Source organism: Periplaneta americana, chromosome 13 (assembly GCF_040183065.1).
Source record: "Periplaneta americana isolate PAMFEO1 chromosome 13, P.americana_PAMFEO1_priV1, whole genome shotgun sequence".
NCBI lineage: Eukaryota > Metazoa > Arthropoda > Insecta > Blattodea > Blattidae > Periplaneta > Periplaneta americana.
In genome coordinates, this window is record NC_091129.1 from 125,084,653 (window position 1) to 125,111,553 (window position 26,901).

General features: G+C 36.0%; 2 protein-coding genes across 7 annotated transcripts in view; one reads left to right on the forward strand and one right to left on the reverse strand.

The window, feature by feature from the left end:
* The window catches only part of LOC138712378 (progestin and adipoQ receptor family member 4), a 153,035-nt gene extending 136,644 nt beyond the window's left edge, over positions 1–16,391 (reverse strand). The window contains exons 1-2 of one of the 2 annotated variants that reach the window (XM_069844068.1): positions 16,291–16,391; positions 6,451–6,739 (exon numbers count right to left, since the gene is read on the reverse strand). In XM_069844068.1, the coding sequence (XP_069700169.1) occupies positions 6,451–6,670 (220 nt within the window). In that variant the 5' untranslated portion in view covers positions 6,671–6,739; positions 16,291–16,391. Of the gene's footprint in view, positions 1–6,450; positions 7,067–16,290 lie in introns of those variants that run through there. The other variant, XM_069844067.1, reaches the window with a different exon arrangement.
* The window catches only part of Doa (Darkener of apricot), a 108,085-nt gene continuing 88,320 nt past the window's right edge, over positions 7,137–26,901 (forward strand). For 3 of the 5 annotated variants that reach the window (XM_069844057.1, XM_069844059.1, XM_069844058.1), the window contains exons 1-2: positions 7,552–7,620; positions 7,721–7,840. In XM_069844057.1, coding sequence (XP_069700158.1) covers positions 7,567–7,620; positions 7,721–7,840 — 174 coding nt within the window. In that variant the 5' untranslated portion in view covers positions 7,552–7,566. Of the gene's footprint in view, positions 7,170–7,329; positions 7,375–7,551; positions 7,621–7,720; positions 7,841–26,901 lie in introns of those variants that run through there. The other 2 variants (XM_069844061.1, XM_069844060.1) reach the window with 2 other exon arrangements.

The window sequence follows — 26,901 nt, forward strand, 5'->3', positions numbered from 1 at the left end:
ATTTAAAGAAAAAAAAATGTTCTTTAATTCTGAACAGCATCAATTGGACTTGTAAGGCAGAGAACTGTGGAAGTCCTCGCATTATTATTTTTATCAACATTATCATCATCATCATCATCATCATCATCATCATCGTCATCGTCATCATCATGACGTTAAGTCTATCGAGTTATTCCGAACCCCTTGAAATACGCTCACTCAATATTCAGGTGTTACGAATTGTGGGTTATTATTGTTATTATTTTGCTTATAATATTTCCATTTTATTAAGAGTCATACAATTAATGTTGCTTCTAACGCAATTAGCCCATTCAACTATTTATTACATTTAACTCTATACTCATGTTTATTTTAAAGCTGTACCAATCCATTATCTTGAATGTACAGAAGAACCTCGATTAACCGTCAGTCACGGGACTGGCGCCTTGACGGATAATCGAAAAGACGGTTAAGGGTTAAGTACAGCTTATAGCAGTAAAATTTTGAAATTATTCAACTTTTTTTTCCTCCATTACTATATCTTGTACAATAATGAAAATTAGTATGTGTAGAACACTGTCCTTCTGCTATATGAATACATATATATATATACTATTTAAAAAATATATTTGTTTTTTTTTTTTCAAATTCAGTTCACTGTACAGTGATGAAGCGTTTCCCACAAAACTAAAAAAATATCCAACATTCTGTGATGAAATTTTCTGTGTCTATTTATGTATGTCATATCTACAATATGATGCAAGATCACTTCTCTACCTTTTATAGATTACCTAATAAAAAATAAATTCATTTAAAACAATGGTCAAATATCAGTATTTTCTTCTAACACAAAATAAAAAAAAAACATTGTTTATTAAGGGATGTAGTTGAAATAGCATGATATTGTAAACATGAGTTTCAGCAATAAAATAAAAGAGATTGAACCAAAGTTAACAAGTGTATGAGTTACGAGGGAAACGCTTCATCACTGCACAGTAAACTGCCACCAATTTTAATTTTGAAAAAGAATATAAATGATTTTTTTAATCGTAAAAATATTTTTTTCATATAACAGAAGGACAGTGTTTTACACACATCAAATTTCATTATTGTACAAGATACAATAATATAGGAAAAGAATGTTGAATATTTACAACAATTTTACTGCTATAAGCTGTACCTAACCCCTTAAACGAGAACGGAGGGAATTTTTCACAAAAAATACCTTTTTTTTTTCTATCAAATTTTATGTGTTTTAAAATTCCACTATAATCTACAGTATAGTACGTACTACAAAAAACATGTGTATGTAAAATTATTATTGTTGTTATTGTTCTTTGAAAAAGTCAGTTATTTTTTTTTGTTGTTGTTTATACACACAGTGTTCACAATAGATCAGGTCAGGTTCACAGTGGGGTGCGCTCGGCAGGTGTGCCGTGGAAAGGGACCCGCTAAACCGCCATCTGTTCCTGTGTAGCCAAACTAACGCCACTTCCTAATAAAAATGCTGTAAAAATGATAAAAAAAATTGAGAGACCTTGGTGACCGGTTGGCCTGACGGTTAAGCGAGGAAGACGGGGAGACGGATTATCGGGGTTCTACTGTACTCATAGAACAGGACATCTCGAAAATTATAGATAGTTCTAATACGTATAATTAATTAAAGATACAGGTATCCAGTTTGCATTATTTTAATATTTCCACTTCCACTGTATACTGAATATCTCATCTGTTGTTTTAAATGTCGTATGTCAGAAGCAAAATTGGCGAAAATTATAAAGAAATACAATATGACAACATGAATCATTATAATCCGTGGCGCTACAGCCCTTGAAGGGCCTAGACCGACCAGCCGGCTGCTGGCCTCACGCCCACATGCCGAAGCAGAGGTGGACGATCATCCAACCAGAATGGAGGTATCGTGTTGTTAGCACGATGATCCCCCCAGCCGTTATAGCTGGTATTCGCAACCGAATTTCGCTACCTATCGTAGCTCCCCAAGTGCATTACGATGCTGGGTGGGCACCGGTCCCATAAACTGGCCGAAATTTCATGAGAAAATTTCTTCCTCATGAGGACTCGAACCAGCGCGCATTCCGTAACGCGAGTCCTAGGCGGGATGCCTTAGACCGAGACGCCACGGCGCGGGACACATGAATTATTACGACCTACATTATAGGACACATTGTTTAATAAATCCATTTGAACTTATTGCCCCGTATGTTGGTACTGTTTCTCTTTTATTGAACATTATTTTTAAACAGATTCAGGTTAGTCTTTTGTTTGGAAACCAAAGGAGATATAGCCCAGGGGCGTTAGGAAAAGTAGGGTACAAGATATATAAACAATAACAAAGAATAATTCTCGGAAGAGTGAACATATCCTAAACCAGGGGTGGGCAGCAAGAGCGGATGCTACTCTCTCACGAGGAGCCATATGATTTCTCTTCATCCCCTTTCTTCCCCGCCGAACACCGCGCAGCGTTGATTCTGTGATGGATGAATATTAAGCGTCCCCGTTTATAGTCTAGTTCCGCTCCCGACGCCCAGCCCTGTCCTAAACATTGATTTCTTTTGTTACTAATTCAGAGGAACTTAAAGCATATAATGTGGTAATTTGATCAAGACTTCTGCTGCATATAAAACGAATGAATGAAAGGAAAATTAGCATTGAATTTAGAATTGACCAGAACACATCTCTTTATAATTTCTATTTGTGAAGTGCTTTGAATCTATGTCGAATTAATATCTGACTAACAACACAGGATCATTTTCAAGCACATTAAGTTCCATAGCGTGTTATTGTTCTCTATTTATCTGGTTAAAATGTATGTCATAGGACAATTAATTATTAGTTGATGAATTTGAAATTCAGAGGCGGGTTAGCAAGAAGGTAGTGCTTAGATTCCTTCAATCTAATAGTTACCAACTCAACTGCTCTTACGAAGTAGTGTGTGCATTCACGAGCAAAAAAGACGTCAGACAACCTGCTCTTGAATATTGCACGTGTGCAGAGAAGAGTTTTCTTGCACAAAGAACACTAGTTGGTCACTACTGTTTTAGCCCATGGACGTTGCATAAAAACACAGTTCTGAGTATATTAGGCCTAATTTTTTATCATAACTAGACCTCGGATTTTAGGTTAAATGCCTATTTTTTCTGTAGAGATAAACTAAAATTAGTTAAATATCGTCACATTTTATACAAAGTAAGAACGTTTGAAAGCGGTTTTATGTTGCCTAAAAATGCTTATTTTACCCATCGAGAAATATTTTTAAGGCTTTAGAGCCTAAAATTTCCTATTTTTATTTGTTACGTATATATTTTTTAATTTTCGTGTCGCAGTGAAAGAGAAAGTTTTTAATGTCATGAGGTGGGTATGGTTTAATATATTGTAATAGTTTGGTTGTAGGAGTAAAGAAATTCCTGGAAGGTGTCTGGTTTTGTTGAGCACTTGAGCAGACAGTAGGAATGTGATGAATCGGGAAGATGTAGTTCTCCCTAAAGAAATCAGCATGGCAAATGTTGCTATATTTAAATATGCATCCATTGCTTCGATATCATTGGGAAGAATTTTGTCGTTTATAAAATGGTTCTGTCTAAGAAATGGCAAAGTTTCACAATAGAAAATTAGAGAAAAACGTTATGTATTGCAATGACAATTATGAATAATGTGTTAATTGTAAATTCATTGATACATTAATTAATTTAATTGTAATATGAGCACTTATGTATTAGTAGCCTTAGAACAATGAGGCCGATGAATTCATTAAAAATTACGTGCCGGTATTCATAATTTAAGACTTAACAAAAATTAACTTTCTAACCGCAATATTTGTTTACTGTTTCTGTCATTGTATAAAGTAATGGTTAATACTCACTAATTAATTGCATTTTTGTAGTTACTATCGTTTGTGTGGATATAAATTACGTTTTACCTGCATAAAATAGACTCTAGTATTTTTAGCCGCTTGAAATTGTATTTTTAAGTGCCTAAATCTATATTTTTAGTGCTTATTTTGTTAAATTCAGAGCCTATTTTAGGTGCCTGAAAGTTAGCTTTTAAGTGCCTAAAAATCCAAGGTCTAGTCATAACCCATAGTCAATTTCTCCTTCTATCTCGTAGACTTCTTCGGCATAGGAAAAATCTGAATTCAACACTATTTTAGATAAAAAAAAAAAATTAGTTTGTTTGCAACTACATGTAAAATGCAGATTGTAGTTACATCTCATCTCTCTTCATATAAAGTCGGAGCTTTTATCAATATAAAAATGGTAATTATTGTCAATCAGTTACAGGAAGTTTGACGTTAAAACACGACAGTATTTTTACCTTTGTGCTGCATGAAAATGTTGCGGTAGGCACACTGCACTTCTGTTCTATTTATATGAAGAACTATTGATTGTTGAAGTAGGAAGCGTGTGCGGCGGGCCAGTATCTCATTTACGGAGCAAGCACGGCAATCTTTACGTGTGTGGCATATCAGGACGGCGCGGCGCGCGTGTGGCTTGGCATGCAATCCCCGTCGATATGCCCCTGCACTTTGCAATGATTATCTCTCATAAGAAGTGCGCTGTGCCAATGCTCAAAACTTGTCACGAATATTAATTACTGTATGTAACTACAGACTGTTTTAGATATTCATAACATAAAAGAAAGCGATCACGAATTATCAAGTGCATGTATTGTAGATAGGACGTCGAATTGAAACTATTTAAGAGATGGTATTCCGAACTTCAGTAGGAGAGATTATTACTATATTGCACATAGCAAGAAGATGGTGTTATATAAATTACGAACAATACATAATCTAATTTCATCTGCAGGTAGCCATATGCATTCGGGGTTTTAGAGTGCAGTCGATAATAGCATTTCACTCTTTATAATAATTCCTATTTAGAAAGTGGAAAACTTCACCTATAGGACTTATAAATAAGCACAAATATTACGCATTGCCGGCATCTTAACCAGTGTTGAAGTATGGGTGACGAAACATAAATCTAAGGAAATTGAAAGAATTGTCTAGCGCATATAAAGCAATATGAATCGTATGAAAATAAATTATTAAACCGAAAAGAAGCCTACTTTAAGCGGTATGTCTTACGTATCTGCAAACAAGGCAATGAATAGGGCCTATATAAAAAAAGAGTGTTCTGCAATCCAGGTTCTAGGTTGTTATATTTAGTTATGACTAGGTTTAGTTAATTATATATAAGTATTTTTTTTAATTTTAACAAATTTTGGTAATTAAGTAGACAACAATTATAAATAAATCTGACATAAGTTGAAATCTAAACATTATTATATTAATAATGTATTATTATATTATAATATTTAGCTATGATTAGATTTAGTTGATATATTTCTTAAATTTAACCAATTTTGATACTTAAACAGTACAATTGAGGGGTTTGGGGGAAAAACCAGGCAGTTACAATTCAGTAATTTTCGAGATAATGAAGAAAAACTTACCGCCAAACAATAAGCATGTATAGATAGAGGCAGTCCAAAGTGCATTATAACTGGGAATGTAATTCTTGGAACTACTTGGTTCTTCGACCAAACGATAGAGCGTATTTTGTTCTTCCTCTGTGCATGAATAGCTCAGAAATAAAAGAAAATTGGAGCTGCCTGGTTTTTCCCCCAAACCCCTCAATTATAAACAAAGATGACATAATCAGTTGAAATCTAAACACTCATTACGTTAAACTGAAATGGTAAATATGAAAATTATTAAAATAATAGGAATAAGGAACTGAATATATGTGTCTTCAGTTATCTTGCAATTAGCATTTTCGAGATGTCTTATTGTAGTTGTTTCTGAAAGTAGTTTGGGATATCTAGTTCTAAATTCAACCTTAGCGTGTAGCAAAATGTTATAAGTAATTCAATTTTAATATTATTATTCAAGGCTCTCCGGTAGGGATCGATACGAAAGAGATCATTTTCCCTTGAGAGAAGTACCGTTTCGAATACCCATTGAATTTATCGCTGGTCTTATCATCATATCAGTATGATATTTTGTACAGTTTTAATTTTCATTACATTTTAACTTGAGAGGTAATTTGGACGGGTACTTTGATTAAATTATTTTATAATGGGGAAAACTACTACATGCACCTTAAAACTTCAAATTAGATTAGGTATTTGGTATTTAATTTCTTGAAAATTAGATTTTCCGCCCAGAGATATTTTTATTAACGCGTTTAAATGACTGTAAGTAATATAGGTACGCTCATACTCAGGGCAAGGCCAGGTTCTCGTTACGCGCGTACTCATACTGGCCGACCTGATTTTGAGAGAGAATGAGCGTATCAAAGGTCAGCCTCAGCACTATGTGGATACGGAAGCAATCAACAGGATTAATGCCCGGCTAGTCTCGGACCCACGTGCTGGTCGCAGGGATGGACTGCACACTAACATGCATGTACTCAACAACTTGCTACTTTCAATGATTGATTTGCTATTTACCATGTGTGAGGATGTTGATGGTTTCGTTGTGAAGATAAAAGAGACTGTTGATGCTCCCCCAGAAAGTCAGCAGGGGTCGGTACCCTGTGAAGATGTACGGGTTGAACTGTAGGTGAGGCGGCATGTCGCGGAAATGCAGCAGACTTTTCCTTTTCTTCGGGCTCTCATTGTCGTTCGAGTTGAAACATGTGCCGTCGGTTTCCTCATAGCGCTCGTACATTTGATCTTCGTCATCTACGCGTTCGTAGGCAAAAGCCCCTTCGTCAGCGACCCTGATGCTGGTGCCGTCCTGCAGCAGAGATTGGCTGTGCTGTTGCTTGGCAACAAATCCATTATTTGACATTTCGGAAAAATTTTCACTAATGTACGTGATTTTGTGAAGACCGGATTTGTGACTTTGGCAGGATAATTTGTGAATTGCTTACTCGCGTGATTTTGGTGTCACCTAAAGAATTTTATACGAGACATCGCGCCGGTTTGGGAACGCTGTTCTGTATAGCAGGGACGCCGGAACACCGAGGAGGGACCAGCCCCGTTCCTCTAAACACAAGATCCACAGCCACTAATGGAGGCCATACTGCTACAGTACCCACAATCCCTCTCAACAACGCAGCATTCACCTTTTATAGAAGTAAAAAATCGTTGCTGTGGAAACCAGTATTGATTGTACCATTAGACCGACGCACAGAACTTGTGGGTGGATGGCGGGCAGAATATGTGTAAGTTTTGGTTAATTGGACGATATTCGAAAACGTTTTCATTTATATGACATAATAGACTAAGTATTCACATTTCCTCGCCGTTTATAGCTTTTTTACCCCCGATTGAGGACGGCGCAAGCGCAGATTGTCCCCGCGGACGCTCTAGCCCGACCATATTTGACGTTCAACTAAAATGGACACCCATGAACATGTTGGAAGGGAGGTAAAATATCGTCACATTTGCACTGTTACTTTGTCTGCGATGACAACGTGTTGATGTTGGTGGGGTGGTGTATTCGAGTGTCCCGAATTGTGTATGCGAGTGAATGACTAGCACCTTGGGTTCAGTCGATTTACACTTTGAGTTACGTGCTAAACACTAGGCTGGCTGTGACCCTTCTCTATGTGGGCATAAATGGTATTTTGGAGGGGCAGACAGCCGCACTATCACGCGTGCATCGCTGCAGATGTCTGTATAATTTTAGAAATGTATTTGATGCTTGGAAAGTGGAACTGTTGTAGAGATGGGGATCATGTTTAACCGTGCTCTTGATGTTCTTGTTTTGAAGTGGGGTCGGGAAGCAGGTGGCAGCGGCAGCGGGCTGATGCCCTGGCAGCCCCGGTATCCTCTTCCACCCCCGAAGCACTACTCGGATACTCACCGTGCCCTAACGCCTATGAGGAAACGGGTAAGTCATTCAATCTCTGTCTTCATATTTATTTAAGTCAATACATTACTCAGTGGTGAATTCACGGGGATTTCTCACTATTAAAAATAATTTTACTCGAATAATTATAATGAATAATAGTAAAATATTTTTGCATCTAAAATATGTTATCTACAATAGTCACTATAAAGTTAAGAAACAAAATCATTATTATCATTATGGATAATATTTTATTGAATGCGTATGTTTATTTTATAAATAACTCAAATCACATTCTGAGATAATGAAGACACAAGTCTTCAGTTCCTTACTTTATTATTTTATTTTCATATTTCAGTTACACGTGAATACAGTGAGTATTTAAGTTTAAAGGTAAATTATTCGGAACAAGCGCAGTTACAATTTAGGATCAAGCGGTCACAGTTCTCCTATTTTATCCATTAGCTTCCCATTGTACAGTTTTTTACTTCAAATTTTTAGTATCATGATGTAGGAATTTGATTGTTATTGTAAGGCAATTAGAACAATTTATATTATTTTTCTTTTACACCTGACTTCTTTTTTCACACTTACTTTGATGTTGATTATATGAAAAACAAATCAGTTACATATAGATAACACTACATATGACACTGTAAAGCAGTATGCGAAATGTGTAGTTTGTATGAAATGTATAGTTTGGATTGTATCGAATATTGCTTGTACGTTATTGGTTGTAGAATTAATTTCAAGTGCGGTTGCCGATGGATTAAATCATATTAAAATTGTGGCTGACAATAGACAATTAATGTCCAATTTATTTTAACTTGTAATCTACACTCCAGTCTCCACTCTCCTTCAGAAGCGGGCCTTATAATTATTGCGTACAGTACGATGATTTAGTCCTGACAGTCGCAGGCGATGTGCGCCTTGGTTAGGCGAATCCATTTAGTTACGCCAAGGGGTGTTTGGGTTATTCACTCGCTTGCCTTCGAAGCGATCGGATGTCATGCGTGCAGTAGAGCGGTATGTTTCCAGTACAATTAAGCTGTACTGCATTCCTTTACCGACCGCTCGCCCTTATCTCTACTCCAGAACTCTCCCCACTCCTCCTATTGCTTCCCCTCTTTCGCGACGCTGAGCTGTCAGGATTAAATAATCGGTCTGTACTACTCGCACTTGAGATACAGAAGCAGAGATACCCGCAAGGGGGGGGGCAATAGGGGCAACCGTCCGTACACAGAAGGTATTTTTTATCATGTAGGTTTTTTAAACATATAGCGTCATGACTACCCCATGTGTGTATTTTCCATGTGCGTTGAATTTGTTACAATATATCAAGGGAGATATAATTAGCACAAAATGTTACTTTAAAAAATTAACACCATGAGTATCGAGGAAGTCTTTTGTCCCTACTGAGATGAGAGCCTGCAGACGCTGTAATATACTGTTATGTGTTATTACAATTATGATACGAGTATTTACAAAGTGTCTCTATGTCAGGATTATTTTTATTGACCCTCTATCAGTACTGTTTCTTCCTTGTCTGTATAAGAACTATGTTTTAAATTTAAAAGTTAGATAAAATCAATATACTTTACAAGTCTAGTTATAATTTATCTAGGTATTATGGTGTATGTTAGGCAAGAGTTGTTTTATGATTTGAAAATAGTACCTTTTTGACAAAACATGTTGGTGAAATTGTTTTTTATAACCCATAGATAACTTTTCTTCTTAAATTTTCTTCATAGAGGAAAATTTCTGAATATAACTTTGTCATACATCTATTTTCTTATTTATTTTCACCAATAGTATGAGATGAGTTAAGGAAACCTATTAGGCCTACTTGATCTTGTTCCGTATGGCTTCAAAATGTTTGAAAAAGTGACAATGGAATGAACGGAGGAGTCCAGTTCTCGAAGTAGGTGGTCTTGATAATAGTGAACAAGGGATGAGTTTGGTACGAAGCGGCTTAACTGATTAAATAGTAATAATGTATAACGAAGAATATTTGAGATTTCATTATTAAAATTTTGCCTTTTGGGCTATTTCGTTTTCGCTGTCGTGATAATTATGAACAAATATTGAATATTCGCAAACAGTTGGATTTAATCGTTATGCGGTTAGCCTGGCACAAAGTCACTGTTGAAGACAAACACTTCTCTACAGAGGAATAAACCAGGATGCGCTGAATTTGTAGCCATAGCTATACGTTACTACTTGTACCCGATGCTTCCGAATTTGTAACCAGACACGCTGTTACTTGGCCTGGCTGAATTTGCAGCCGGATAAGCTACTACTTGATCCCGGACGGAGGACAGTAATCTGTAATATATTATCCAGTGAAATAAATTTAATCAGCTACAGCAAAGTAATTAATACGAACTGAAGTTAAAGAAAACAAATACAAAGTTTCTCCATGCTTAAAAGTTTAGATTATGTGTGTATGGGATGTATGTGTGTACATATCCTATGTATGTATGCATGTATGTAGGCCTATGTATGTATGTATTTTCTTTGCAATTCATTTAACAGCATGTCCCATTACATTTGTTGTAATATTACATGCTTGAATCTTTCTTAAAGACAATATTATTTAGAATGAATACAATGTGTTATATAATACAATTTTTAAACACGAAGGCACGTAAGTGCATTAATTATACTAAAACATTATTCCTTATGGACTATTAAAATTTATACTTTCATCAAAACAATATTACTTAAGATTAATACAATATGTTACACAATCAAATTTTTAAATACGAAGACACGTAAGCGCATTAATTATACTACGTCTAAAACATGATGTATGTATGTATGTATGTATGTATGTATGTATGTATGTATGTATGTATGTATGTATGTATGTATGTATGTATGTATGCGCGTTCAAGATAATAGATACTAAATTGACTTAGTTATTTCGTAACAATGTGTATTCTGTCGACGTTAATTTTCACTTACTACTTTTCATTACATCACCAAATGTATTATTATAGTATCAAGCTCTAAGTAAATGTCACTCTCGATGACAGCGAAAATAATGTTGTGGTTGATTATTGCTTAAGGCCATTTTAAGTTTATAATTTCTTTAATGTAATACGTGGTCTTCTTTGTCGGAAAATGGTTTCAATTTATTAGATCATTTTATATCAATTATATACAGACCGAGAACATAGTCAAGGCCGGTGACCTGCGCGAGAGGCACGTGGAGGGGAAAGCAGTGGGGATACACATTTGGAGGCAGTGCGACAAGGACAGTGAATGTGTGCGACAGAACACATGCTACAGACCGAGTAAAAACATTGACTCTATTGTTTAATTTACTTGTCAATGGACTCATTTTACGACAGGTTGACGTTTTCCGCACCGCCAGTACAACTCTCTCGAGAGGGAGCGCGACTACCATCTGCACGGTATCAGCGATTGCATCAACTGGCCTATGCACCCCCTGGTTACGTTCCGCAACTTCATAGACTCGTCCAATGCTCGCGCGCATTCTGTTTACACCGGCCGTGACTATGCTCTCGGGCTGTATGTTGTGCCGATTGTTTTTTCGGTACCCTGTGTTTACCTTTGTGTTTTACTTTATTGATTTGTTTTGTTCATTCTGTGTGACTTTCTTTTTTCTCCTGTTAATTTCTTTCTAATCCTATAGATAGCTTTGTATTTTATTTTTTTATTCTTTCCGTTAGTTGCGCTTTCTTTATTATTTCATATACCGGAAGACGAGTGCCCGTTCGAGCTTTCCTTTTCGATTGGAAGATTTCTATTTTGACCGTTGTCATGCTTCCTGGCTCGAGCATGGCGTCGGGGCTAGGAGTCTGCAGTCGACAGGTAAACAGGAAGAATCTGGTGTCCACCGTCGCGGCTGCGTTGCGTATTTGACGCGGCTTGCTGGGCGTCCGCGTATTATCTTTCTTTTCTATAGAAAACGCCAAGCTAAGGACATTCGCTCAAGAGACAGAGAGACTAGTTATTCGCCGAGACGTAGTCTGTGTTTTATTACTTCTTTACCTGGTTTTGAAATGCACGTTACAGGTTACATATTTACTATTACACTGATTGAATTTTGTGATCACTCTCGTTTGCTATTTTTTTCTATAGATTGTATTTTCAGATACACTGAATTATTTACTATTGTCTGTTGAATCTGATTTGTCATGGCGGGCACGTTTAGTGAAAGATACGCTTGTTGAGTTATGAGTTGGGAAAGAAAGTTCATGCATTTGCATATTTGCTCTCTATCGTTGTGTGAATATGCTGAAAGATTATCTACATGAATCACAAATTTCTAAATACAATGATATTTTGCCTTTATTTATAAAAGCATATTTTAACATTTAAGTAGGGAAACTGCATATTATGTATGTTTATTTGTCTTTCCCTCATTTTTAAAAGTGTGGAACTGGAATTTATGTTTATGAATTTTGAACGTAACGATGACGCCCTCATAGGGAGCCTCTCAAGGTAGCAATTGGTATTCCTTTACTGCAGTCTTCAGCAGATTTAGATAGAACAATATCCAGTTTAATATCAGTTCCAGGAAATGTAGGAGATAAGGTGAACGAGAAAACAGCAAATATTCTTTCCAAAAACCCTGGCTATTATCAACTTAAAGAAATTCAAGATATTCTCGAAGGAAAAACACCCCAAAAACTAACAAAATTTTCTATAGAACAGCTCACAGCTTTTGTGCAATTCCCTCTTACTTCTTGTGACGTAGAACGACGTTTTTCCCGCTACAAAGCTATGCTGAGAGACAACAGGCGAAGAATGACAACAGAAAACATATGATACGTCACTGCTTTAGCATAAATGGAGCATTCAGCAATTCAAAATCCATAGATTAAACGTAAGTTACCCATACCTTATTATTCTGTTAAAATAATCTCAGACTGATAATGCCTATTTTGTAGCATATTTATCTGTTTTTACGACATAAATGCATACATATTTTCTTCACGTTTTTAGGGCATGAACTTCCTTTCCCTGGTTATGAGGGATAGTGACCGTGGTGGACATACACATACGCAGCATACAGAGTGCACTTGGGGTTTAGTGATGTTCTGGAATGTGTGTTCTAGTCATGATTTTTAATCAGATCTAATTTCTATTTTGTCTTGGTGAATTAATTATTGTATATATTAGGGGTCACTTTTGGTAGCCATAGTGAACGAGAGTGAGCAAAATTCATTCCTTGTTATCTCTCTCTCACTCTTATTCTTTCCCCTCTTAGGCAGTCTGGTTTTCCAGATTAAATTCTGATATTTACTTTGTTTTTCCCTGTGTGGGTTTGGCCATTCTAGAGTGGTATTAGATTTTCTATTTCCCGTGTCGGGATCTTTATTGTTATAATTATTTACGTATATAGTTACCAGATTTTAGTGTGTTGTTTGATATTTTGTTATTTTTCTTGGTTATCTTTATTATTCATATTACTTTATTTACTTAATTTTTGATGTTAATAAATTGTTGTTGGTTAGAGTGAAAGTTTTATTTTTTTATTATTTACCCAAAATCCAACAAGGTTTTCCAGACTTTTATCCAAGATTTATGGATCCTTAATGTGCAATGGGACCCCATAACGGTTCAATGTAAGGAAGAGACTAGTAAAGTGCTTTGTATGGAGTGTAACTTGGGACAGAAACATAGACATAACGAAGAAGTGAAAAAATGACTAGAAGAGTTTGAAATGTGGATAGGTTAATGGAGAAGAATCGAATATATGAAATGGACAGACAAAATAAGAAATGAAGTTTTTTTTTGTTTTTGTTTATTTAACGACGCTGTATCAACTACGAGGTTATTTAGCGTCGATGAGATTGGTGATAGCGAGATGAGGCCGAGGATTCGCCATAGATTATCTGGCATTCACCTTACGGTTGGGGAAAACCTCGGAAAAAACCTAAACGGGAAATCAGCCCAAGCGAGGATCGAACCCGTGCCCGAGCGCAACTTCAGACCAGCAGGCAAGTGCCTTAACCGACTGAGCCACGCAGGTGGCTGAAATGACGTTGTGCTAGAAAGAGTGGGTGAAGGAAGAATAATGTTAAAACTGATCAAGAAGAGAAAAAGGAATTGGCTAAGGAGAAACTGCCTACTGAAGGATGCACTGGATGGAATGGTGAACGGGAGAAAAGTTCAATGGAGAAGAAGATATCAAATGATATTGAGATATACTCGTATAGATTGTATGCTAGAACTAAGAGGAAGGCAATTTGAAAAATGCTGGGTTTGCAGTGAAAGACCTGTCCTTGGGCAGAAAACTATGAATGAATGAATGTGAATAATATTAATGTCTTCAAGGAAATAGAATTACAATAAATCTATTACTTCGCCAAATTTCTGATACAGCTTCCTTCAAAGATATATTAAAATGACGTTCACTTCATATACAGTTTATTTTAACAAACTATAATGATGAAGCATATAAAATACGTCTTTCTAAATATGTAAACTATAAACTATGGATGTTAAATGTTATGTTTTATTTAACGACGCTCGCAACTGCAGAGGTTATATCAGCGTCGCCGGATGTGCCGGAATTTTGTCCCGCAGGAGTTCTTACATGCCAGTAAATCTACTGATATGAGCCTGTTGCATTTAAGCACACTTAAACGCCATCGACTTGGCCCGGGATCGAACCCGCATCCTTGGGCATAGAAGGCCAGCCAGGTCGACTAAACTATGGATTTAATAGTATTTATAGTACATTGAATACAGAAGAACAGATGCATTATAGGACCCAGCCCGAGTATTCCATAGTACTTATCGTTTATATATTCTATATTTTCGTTTATTATATCAAGTATGCCAGCTTAACAACACTAAAAACATACTATGCCATACAAACATGTATCATTTAATAAAACCAACAACAACGAAATTGAGCTCATATTAGTCACCTTTGTTATACAATATATTATATTTTATTCAAAATAAAGTTAAAAAACAAACCAAAAATAAACTTAAAACACAGTAACATTAAACTTTCAAACAATACAACATTGGTATTAATACAACACTAAAATTAAGTTAATATTAGTCATCTTATAATTTATTATAAAAAACTAATTCTACTTCATTTATACTGCATTTTTGGTCCAGGGAAAATACTAGTCTTTCAGAAAAACACCTTTTTACTAGCATTTTCCCTGGATCAAAAAAGTTAATAATAGATTGATGTAAAAATTAGCATTTTACCATGGACCTCATTTTCTCCGTTATCAGAGTGATTTCACAGAGCGCTACGATGCGGCGTTCCTGTATTTATCATTTAATATCTTCCGGTGGCATCTCCACATGAGTCCATCTCGTTTACTTTTACATTTCTTCAAGCACATCCCAGAATTGAGGACCGTTTTTGCAAAACTTGCTAACTGCAAAATTTGCAAAATTGAGATTTTGGTGGATTCGTTACCATAAAGCAGGCCTCTACACGATGTTAAAGTTATCTTAGTAAAATTGAATTGTTTCTCTTCATTATAGCGTGTCAAAGTGTGATGGTTGCACCTATAACCTACTTGTCTCCATTCAGTTTTTGGTCTCTCCTGTAAAATTTAGTTTTTTTTTTTTTTTTTTTTTTTAAAGCAAGTTTTGCAAAAACGGTCCTCAATTATACGTTTCGCAGAACATTTCACTCCTAAGTAAATCACAGCCGCGTAAAAGAACCATAGAACATATCTATATTCATGAATAAAATAAGTAAAAAGATTCTATGTATAATTCAATAATTTTCAATTCTAGGCTTACATTTTAAGACAACAGGGAAAACTTAATCTACTCTTTTTTTATATTTAACTATAGCATTCGAAATTGCCGCTATGATTATGATCAAACTAATTTTCAACAATATTGCTTGGTTGGCAACATAATAAAAACGATATATATATATATATATATATATATATATATATCGATAATTTAATTGATCGAAACGCTACTTCCGTTCACCTTTTTTTTTGCAGCTCTACATATTTTTATATTTAGGGTGGGTCCTATGATGCATCTGTTCCAGTTATTTGATTATATTAGCCGTATTATACGCGTATTTATTATGAAAATATACAATAGTTTGCATTTTGCAATCAAACAAGATGCTATAGAACTCTCATCCAAGTATGAATCATATAATGTAGCATTTACCGTAGTTTTTTTTTTAGTTAGATTCGTTAAATACACTAAATAAGTATCAAATTAATAGTTAACTTTTCGCAGCACAAAATATGTTTACTTTTATATAATCCTTGCTTTGTACAAACTGACAGCTCTGCAGGTCGAATGACCTTCTATATCAAGAATTGAGAAGTTAACATTAAATCAGCTGAATATTCGAAAATATGTTTTAAATATAGAGGAAACACCAGACGAATTTATTAACAATATATTAAGAAAATACCAATAAGTGTACGTAAAGTTTTATTTTGCAATACTGTAAGTATTTTTCACATTCTTAGATTTCATTAATACATTATCTGTGTTCTTACCTCGAAATTTTGACCCCAAATTGTAAGAGCTGTGATATTGCAACACAGTAATCAGTTGTTCCTGGGCATAATTCATCATTCCACATCTCGAGACATGCAAGCAATCTGCACAAGAAACAAATGTTTTGTTAAGAATTACGTATTTTAATTGGAAACATTTTAAAATAAATTCATTCTAATGTCCTTATTAGGAGAAAAGGTACATGATTTGATCAAAAGATATGTTATTACAGAAAATAATGTAGTTTTAAGTGTTCTTTTTCTTAGGCATATGGAAAAGGATGTGACGTCATTTAGTTAGCCGTGGTTCAGACCACAGTCTAGTATATACAGTCACGAAGCTCAATATGTGGTAAATATGCATCCATAGATAGTTGCTAACCACTAGGATCGCTACTATTGCCTCATTACAGACAATGCGAAATAATACCTGCACAGTCTATTGTTCCTAGTACCCTCATAAACTCAAGCTTCGTGACTGTATATACAAGGACATCGCTTTATTTTTACCAACATTTTTAACATTAACCTGGCTATACTCGGGAACACTGTTACCTCCTTCCATTACAGGAGTTTGGTGTTACTAATGCAATATGTAAACAAATCATTTTACTAGCTATAGGAGGAGAGAAAAGTAGTGTATCCATTTATGTTACAGGGAAATACGATATTAGGATTTTCAGTTTGATCATCACTTTTACGGTATTTTATCAAAATGCAGTAGAGTAGTAACATTTTTTTCACAAACTCAACTCTTCAGGCGGTTTTATTCATTACATAATAGCTACTTTATTCAGCATATTACCGTACTTTCGGTAACTCTAATCTTCACTTCTGCTCAGTCCACAAAGATAAAGTTATTCAGTCATGCTACACACCGTACCTGTGCGAAATAAGTAGAGCCAGGTGTTTATGGAGATCGCGAAAATCACGACATAATAGATATGCAATAGATTTTTACTAATCTTACGAATTAAGTGATTCTGATTAATAATATGCGGATAAAACAATCGCGAAATAGAGTTCTAATAGTGAAATATGAACACATTCGCGAATTATTATTATTATTATTGCTTCGTTTTATAGCGAATTTCACATTCTGAGTTCTTTTTTCGGACCTTTTTTCCTTTTGAATTTGTTGCACATTCAAGTAGGCTACATTACATGGTACTCCAGGGGTTCTGATTACATTAGTGAACTCAAAAGACGGAGAATTCAACATTTCACTAATAAAATTTGAAAATATTAATTTGAGGGCTGCAAGTTTTTTTTAATGCATGTGTGTTAAATACAGTCTCAATCCAACAGATACTGTCTATTGGCCATACCGCACCTTTACCAGAATCCAATGAACCTTTAATGTTAATTATTTGTAAAGTAATATTTATACTGAATTAATACTCCAGTTTCAAAATAATTGTATTTTCCAAAATTTCCATTAATATCCAACAAGAGTAGAAATCAATCTCCAACAATCTCCGCCGACACCAATATTCAAAAACACAAATGATAAAATTAATATCCATAAATACCTGCCCCTGGAATTAAGCTTCAATAATATAGGCTCTTCCTTCTATGGAAAACGGAACCATATTTCTGAAACACACTATACTCTGTAGTGTTTACTTCACTGCTAGCAGACTTCGAATGCAACAGCGGCCGTAAGTCTGTGTGGCTGACGGGAGCAAGAACATTAGTGAAAGGGGTGGGAGTCAAGTACATTTAGAAACGCAGGTACAATAAAAATGCGAGTAAAAATAAAGTGATGTCCCTGTATACTAGACTGTGGTTCAGACTATGTTGGCTTTCTGATTTCCTTGTTAGCTGCATGGCGACTTTTCATTTTCTTCTTATCTGACTCTAAAGAATCTAAAGTGATGGTTGATGAAGAATTCAGGAACGGGCAATCTGTTAATCTACCACATATAATTTTATATATAACTATTTTCATAAAAGTGAACGACTGCTTAATGACGACCAAAATCCAATGCGTGAAGGTGACAAGACTGTCAACATTATTATGGGCTCTTTTTGAACCATTAATTGTTTTGGTTACATAACTCTCCACAGATACACATCATGTATAGCGTGCCCAGCAGAAGTGGTGTGCAAGTTTAAAATAGGTCACAGTCCTGCCATCTATCCGTAATATGCAGAACTCGAATCACGCAAGTCGTTAGGCATTGGATACGCATACATTATTTTGGTTACTGATTTGATATAAGAAGTCCTTTGAAAAACTCTTCATTACCCGATCCCATCTATCACAAGTATCTCTCAACTAACTTCGGGAATCGAAGCCGCCTCTGTATAATAATAAGTCCACTTTCTCTCATTCAAATATTTATTACAAGTTCTTTGTGCATGACTGTGCCTCTTATTGAAACCAAGACAATATACGAACATTCCAAGAAAAGTGCAATAACGAAATGAAGGAACTAGCAGATAAACGGGATTTATCTATGTATCTGGTGACCGTTAGAAAGCGAACTGAGTCTATTTATATATTATCTATATATTGTAAATTCATCCTTATAGATTTATCATCTCCCTTCCTTCCCAAGGGTACAGATATGAAGAAGAATCAGTCGGTGATCTTAGAAGAGAAAAATATCCGTCCGTCCCCTATACAGATTAAAAAGAAATATTATTGAAGAATTAAAGAATTGCACCACAAACAAACAACCGCGAAAATATCAATCTCATAAACATTTTTACTATTTCAGTGTAAGATGTAGGCCTACAAAGAGAAAGTGAGTATTATAATGTGGAAAAAATCTATTTCAAGATTTTCGTGGAAATACTCAGTTTTCTAAATCCAGAATGCCGAAAAAAAAAATTTTTGGTCTTGCCGTGTACAGTTATTTCGCCTAACTATTGTAAGGATGTTGTTCGTATTCATTCAGTATTTTAGTAGTAAATTCGACTAGAAATGGCACAAATAAAATATAGATTAGTTTACTAAAAATGAAAGGAAAAAGTTAACACGCCATTTTTTAAGATATAAAGTGATCAATGAAATTGTATAAACAGTGTGTGTGTCCTCAAACACGTCGAAGAAATCAGTTATTATTTTCGTAGTTATGCCTCCAATAGGAAACTTCGCCAGATGAACAATTTATAGCTTAAAATATAATTATCTATACGAACTGCTTGTCAAAATGAACGTAACTCTAGTCATTGTCCATCGCTGTGGTGTAGCGGTTAGAATACTGGTCGTGAAACGAGCAGGTCCGGATTCAAATTCTGGTTGGGACAAATTACCTGATTGAGGTTTTTTTCTGAGGTTTTCCCTCAAGCAATTGAACTGAAATTGCTGGGTAGCTTTCGGCGTTGGACCTCAGACTCATAATTACACTCCCTTCTTTTATCATTATCTTCGTTTCTTTCCCATTTTCTCCGATGTAGAATTGGCTGCTGGCCACCACCGAATTTGGACCCCGTGATGTGTGGTCATTAGTTGCTGGTGGTAGTGCTATGTACAGTAAGCTCTTCTTTGAGCTCATGGTAGTTCGTGAAATCGGGGTTGAGGAACCGCAGCGAAGCCTACGCGGAAAGATTACAGGATACTGTAGGCTGTAGGGTAGTTCGGAGGCGGTCCGTAGGGAAATCTGTAAGGCCTTAGGGCATGCTCCCATTCCATCCCGGGTAGTATAATGGTCCCACTCAAACGGCCTACGTGGGAGGACATTCCTTAGCCCGTGCTCAACCCCTCAAGAGGGAATAATAGAATAGAACTCTAATCGTTCCAGAAATACAACAAAAAGCGATATTATTTTTCTGCAAAATATTAATTACTAGACTTCGTGGAATTGCCACGAGAATCGCAAAGTTTACTACGCACGCAGTATAGACTGTATGAGAAGGGGGCGTGCAAAGGATGGAGTATGCCTCTAAGGTAAACACTGAGCAGTATATTGCGGTTACAATAAAACATGTACCCTGCATCCAAGAAATATAATGAATGATCATTGAAGTAGGAAATGTCTATACATGTAATTACACAATTATTTTATAGTGAGATATATTAACTCTTAAAATGTAATGTAAGGTACTCACATCATCCTTGAATATGTGCATGGAAGTGAAGAGTTACGTACATTTTGAGCGACTGCAAAGAAACCTCCTCGAACAATTTTTATATTGGGAAAATGTACGTTCAACATCACACATTGTAATAGGTGCATATTTGAAGAACGGAAAGTCACTACTTTTTAGTACACCAACTTCAGATATCTTGTCGTGACCTGATAGTACATCACTTATAATACGAAGTTCTGAATAGGCAGAATTTTTAGCAATAACATTTCTCAACTTACATTTCACTTTTTCTGAAATTAGTGAATTGTTATTTTGGATAACGGTTTGTGATACTTTATCCACTATATTAAGGGCTTCTGAGAGTTGTAGTTTAGACGATTCTAACAGGATAATGCTTTTGGACAGGATTTTAAAATTAGAATCTACGAACAGAATATCTTCTAATAGCTGTTCAGAAGACAATGATTTTACAGCTGCAACAGCGGAACTGTCTATGCTATCCAATGCATCAATTACCTCCATTATTTTGCCGTAATGTTCTGCATAATAATTAACAGCATCCAACCACGTTTCCCAACGGGTCAAGACTGGCTGCGGAGGTAAGGTATTCCAGGGGCAATTGTTTGGAAAAGCAACACTCTCATTGTAGTATGTTTGATTGAATTCTTGTCTGCACTGAACAAAATATGTTAAGCTTTGACTATTCCAACCACAGTAATGCAAAAACAAGTGCTTACATAGGTATACATTAGCTGTAGCTGCTCTATCTATTTTGACCGGTCACAACTCTTAACATGAACTGCTTATACTATGAGACCGGGAGGTCGCTCACCTCTATACTACCGTACATCGGCAACCTGATCGCATGCTGCGTGTGACAATTCAACGAAGTCTATTAATTACTATCTACAGAATAAGAAGTCTGACTAGTGTAATATGTAGCTAGTCGGCGATGTATGCAATGAAGGGGGGAAGGAACTGGCCACCCTACTTCATTATCTCCTGACCTAGTTGCCTCATAAGTGGTGGCTTCTTGGTATCACTTGTGAGGTTCAGACCTGACTTCGGACAGTTGACTAAACAACAAATAACTACAGAATAATATGACCTCCGTTATGAACTTCGTAAACTAAGAATTTCACGGCTTAAAAATATCTACAGAAATTAATTTGAAAAACTAAAGTAAGTTTAGCCATTACGAAAATAGATGGAGATTATACCCGTAAAAATGTTTCCTCTGATTGTTTCACTTTCATGATGTTCAAGGTTGCTTCACAAGTAACACACTGCAGTTAAAATCGTATTATAAATTAATAAATAATTTCTGATTCTAGTCAATTCTAAACACTAATTTACATAAAGGGGCGCACAATAGCGTCGCGGTTAAGGCGTAACGCTGTAAGTCGAAAGGTCACGGGTTCAATTCCTGATAGGATCATGGATTTTCTTCATTGATCCCATCCTTCCGACTGTACCGTAACCTGTAGTTCACTCAGCCTCTAACCAAAATGAGTACCAAGATCGTTTCCTTGGAAGTAAAGGCGGCGTTACAAACTGCCTTTTCGGTAAGGTTTATCATTTTTTCTCCTGAAATCACAAAGCTGTGCTGAAAGACATGAAATTTGTTATCTAGTTTTTTTTTCCCAATTTGTCTGCTGGCTTTATTCTTCCTCGTAGGCCTATATATTGTGGCATGGATATAGCAAGAAACCTCTGAAAATAATAGGTTGCTGCTGTAAAGAAATCGTGCACAAACTGCAACAAACATCCCATCTCTAGAAGAAAAGACATTCCTTGTCAAATGACGACTGGAAAGAAATATGAACCAGAGTAAGACACGTTTCTTCCGCTAAAAGGGGAAAGAGAAAGAGAATTCACGACACTCTCGTCAATTTATTGTATGATGCTGAAAGCTTCGTATAAAATCTTTTGCATTCCGCTTGTCCATAATGAAAACGAGACTACATACTGTAACACAAGTTCGTTAACAAGGAAACAGATTGCAAAGTTCACCTGAACGTTAATTTTTAATTACATAGAACTAAAAGCACATCTGTTATTACACTATTGACACTGGTGGATCTTGTCACATAACCAGATGGTGAGAATTCAATACATGAACTTTTACATTACACTATGAACTGAGAGAAAGATTTTTATGGTACATTTATTTTGAAATTTTCATGGAAATACACATAGACTGATCAGGGAGTGTTTGTGAGCATTATTGTTATTATGGTTGTGAAGGAAACGTGCTGTGGTATAGAAAGAGTTTATATTGCTTGACACAGTGCTGTGTGTTTGTTTCACTGCCTGCTGGATCGCATCGTATACCTGCGTAAACTGCCTGCTCAATCAAAGTTATTTTACCGCTAGGTGGCAGGCAGTGCCCACCGCTATTAACATTATCAGTATATACGCACATATACACATATACGTCATATTAAACGACTGGACGGAATACAAAGATCAATATGTAGGACAAACACGGGAGCAGACTATGACATCAGTAACTCTCAACTATATGAGTCACTAAATATAATGCTATTTAGTGATTATATTCAAAATGCCAGAACCAAATTTATACAATCTGTAAAAACACATCCAAATCCATTGTTCAATAGTTTAGTAATTTCTAGTGTTTAATGTATGAGTGATTTCTTGTAAAACACTTCACTCCTGGTGAAAGTGTTGAATGTAAATTATATATATTTTTTATACTGAATCATGTATTAGGTTACATACATCTTGTAAAAGGCATGGGTCCATTTTGCGACCTGGTACTTAAATAAATATACATTTCTGAAAAAAAAAAAAAAGAAGTATATTATGCAATGGCATTACCTGCCACCTAGCGGCTGTTCGCGCATAACCGTTGATTGGGCAAGCAGTATAAGCAGCCATAGGATGTGATCCAGCAGGCAGTGGTTTGTTTAATGCCTACCCACTTCACTTTGCGTGATTCGGGTTCCACATACTGCGGATGAATGACAGGACTGTGACCCATTTTTCAAATTGCACACCACTTCGGCAGGCCACTTTATGCATGATGTGTATCTGTGAAGAGTTATGTCTTTCACTAGGGTGAATGTATGTTAATTGTACGTGTAAGTGTAGTGTAGGGAATGGGTGAGGATGATGATGATGAAGCTGAGGAAGGGAGAAGGGGAAACGCGGTACCGGCACGTAGCCTGCTCCTATCGAATAGCATCAAGGGGGCTGCCAGGCTTAACGTCCCCATCCAATGGACGAATCACTATTAACAGTGACATATGCCTTCCCTTTATATACACTGCGGAGAGATTTGGGATTTAAACCAGGCATATTGGTGCACAGTTTAGTGATTAGAAGTTGTGCACCGCCATTTCTTCTAGTCCCGAGGTAGAAATTTTACAAGAAAATTTCTGACCCCGCTGGGAATCGAACTCGAGTCGGTTAGTCTGGAGGCAGACACGCTACCACAGAGCTAATTCGGAGGACCAATATGTTCTGACGATTGTGAAATCTGTTTACTACTAAGTGGGAAGAGTAAACTAATTACTAAGCATTGTTCGAAGTGTTCACTTTCATTCGAATTATCGCCAGGCAGAATAATTAAAGTGAGCATTGTTGCAGTGTTCACGTTTCATTGGTAAAGTCTGTCCCAAAATAAAGTATACCATAACAAATGCGTTGTGAAGAGTCTTCCTGGATGGCATAAAATTTATTTTTCAATTCCAAAATTTCGCGACACACTCCATGGGGCTGCGCGACACACCGGTTCGGTACCATTGACTTAAGCTATATTATTATTATTATTATTATTATTATTATTATTATTATTATTATTATTATTATTGTTGCCATCGGCGTAGCTCAGGCGGTAGCAGGTTTGCCTGCTGATCCGGAGTTGCGGTCGGGCGTGGGTTCAATTTCCCCTTGGGATGATTACCTGGTTGGGTTCTTTCCGAGGTTTTCTCAACCTTATGGCGAATGTGAGGTAATCGATGGCGAATCCTTGGCCTCATCTCACCAAATACCATCTCGCTTTCACCACTCCTACCGACTCTAAATAACCTAGTTGTTGATACAGCGTGTTAAATAAGCAAGAATAGATAACAATGTTATTGTTAAATCTATTATTGTAGATCGTACCTATGCCTGATGTCTTTTTGTAAGCAGATGCAAGGAGAGAGAGTTCTCTCTTTTAATCATAATGTTCATAATGATAATGTTCCTCTGTAAAAACACTTCGAATATATTTTTGTTTACAACCGTCCACAAAAAGAGACATTGATGAAGGTGGCCACAGTTGACAGAGTGATTAAGAGCGAGTCAATTAAGGAGGTGGGTGTTAACTCGTATAAAACGTTGGCATATATAGTCATAGTAGTTAAAGGAAGCCATAAATAGTTGGTCTAGAGTCTAGACTGTTAGCCGATGCTATAAGGTAAGCAAGCTAATTAAGGGATTATACATTAATCTTCTCATTTTGTAGGATGTCAACTTTTTGTTCTGTTGTTTATAAAAGACTGTTAAATAATTAAAATATTTTAAATTACTTAAATGATTCGGTAATTAGAGACTATTTATATAAATATAAAGCTAGGCCCTTTGATCTCATTCAGCACCGAAACATTTAAAGCTAACATAAAAAATTGAGATCCTTCGTAACGTGAATAAAAATCGCTGCATTTCGTTCTCTGAATGTTCACTTTATATCCTTGAACTTAAGGTGTGGTCTTTCTTGTTATACGTTCTCAGCCGTCTCATATCCAGATCTGTTTATCACAGAAGCCTGTGGAACATGCCTACCTGCTAGTAGATAAAAGTTAAATATGCATGCCTCACACTATTTTTCGCCATCGGGGATGCTGGAAGCATGTGAAAATCTTTAAATCTATAATTTTTTTGCGTCATAATATTTCCTATTTTATACTTTGTATAGTACGAAAGTGCAGTAAAATGAATATCATACATAATAGTACATTATGCAACGAGCCTATGATGGTAGTAATTAAGACGCAAGTATGTTTGTTTATGAAACGAGCGCAAGCGAGTTTCATAATTTTCATACGTGCGTCTTAATTACCATTATAGGCAAGTTTCATAGGACTTTTTATGCTCGACCATATTTCTAACTTGAAATTATTCAAAATTAGGTCATGTTATGGTTATGTGCGAACTGACCTGAATTGTGAGATGTGCGCAGACGCGAAAGTATTGATTTTTCCGAGGCCGAATGTCATTGACCTTGATAGAGAATAAGATGAACATTAGTCTGATATAACATGGAAATTGATTTAGAATTGAAAAACGAGATGACAAATTAAAAATATATTTGAATATTAACGCTAATTATTATAGTAGCAGAACATAACCTTCTGCGACAGTATTGGATTTCCAGCCTCCGTGACTTTTCGCTAATTGTCTTTCGATTGCATATCCGAGAATAATCGATACTTGCGGTTTTATAACGGTACAAAGGTGACTTGTCATTGGCTGAATACCTGAACTTTAATGAATAGGTGTACTTTAATGAGGTGCATTAAAGGGCTACTACCAGGTGTATAATTACTACATTTCGGCATGGTCGAGCATAAACATATTTTCAGACTTACGTTTAGTACAGAAATACTTCGAGGAATATCACTTTTGCTGACGTCGTGCAAAATTTTGTCCAATATTCTTTTGAGAAGATTAAATCCGTATCGTAGATGAAATTATTTGGGATCATCAGTGCTGTTTTAGGCGTAATAGATCGACTATTGATCAGATTTTTTGTATTCGACAGATATTGGAGAAAAAATGGGAGTATAAAGGTATAGTACATCAGTTATTCATAGATTTCGGAAAGGCATATGACTCGGTTAAGAGAGGAGTTTTATATAATATTCTTATTGAATTTGGTATTTCGAAGAAACTAGTTCGATTAATTAAAATGTGTCTGATTGAAAGTTACAGCAGAGTCCGTATAGGTCAGTTTCTATCTTATGCTTTTCCAATTCACTGCGGGCTAAAGCAAGAAGATGCACTATCACCTTTACTTTATAACTTCGCTCTAGAATATTCCATTAGAAAAGTTCAGGATAACAGAGAGAGTTTAGAATTTATCGGGTTAGCCACCGGCGTGGCTCAGTCGGTTAAGGCGCTTGCCTGCCGGTCTGAAGTTGCGTTCGGGCGCGGGTTCGATTCCAGCTCGGGCTGATTACCTGGTTGGGTTTTTTCCGAGGTTTTCCCCAGCCGTAATGTGAATACAAGGTAATCTATGGCGAATCCTCGGCCTCATCTCGCTATCACCAATCTCATCGACGCTAAATAACCTAGTAGTTGATACGGCGTCGTTAAATAACCAACTAAAATAAAAAAAAATTTAACGGGTTACATCAGTTTCTTGTCTATGCGGATGACGTCAATATGTTAGGAGAAAATCCAACGATTAGGGAAAACACGGAAATTTTACTTGAAGCAAGTAAAGCGATAGGTTTGGAAGTAAATCCCGAAAAGACAAAGTATATGATTATGTCTCGTGACTAGAATATTGTACGAAATGGAAACAAAAATTGGATATTTATCCTTCGAAGAGGTGGA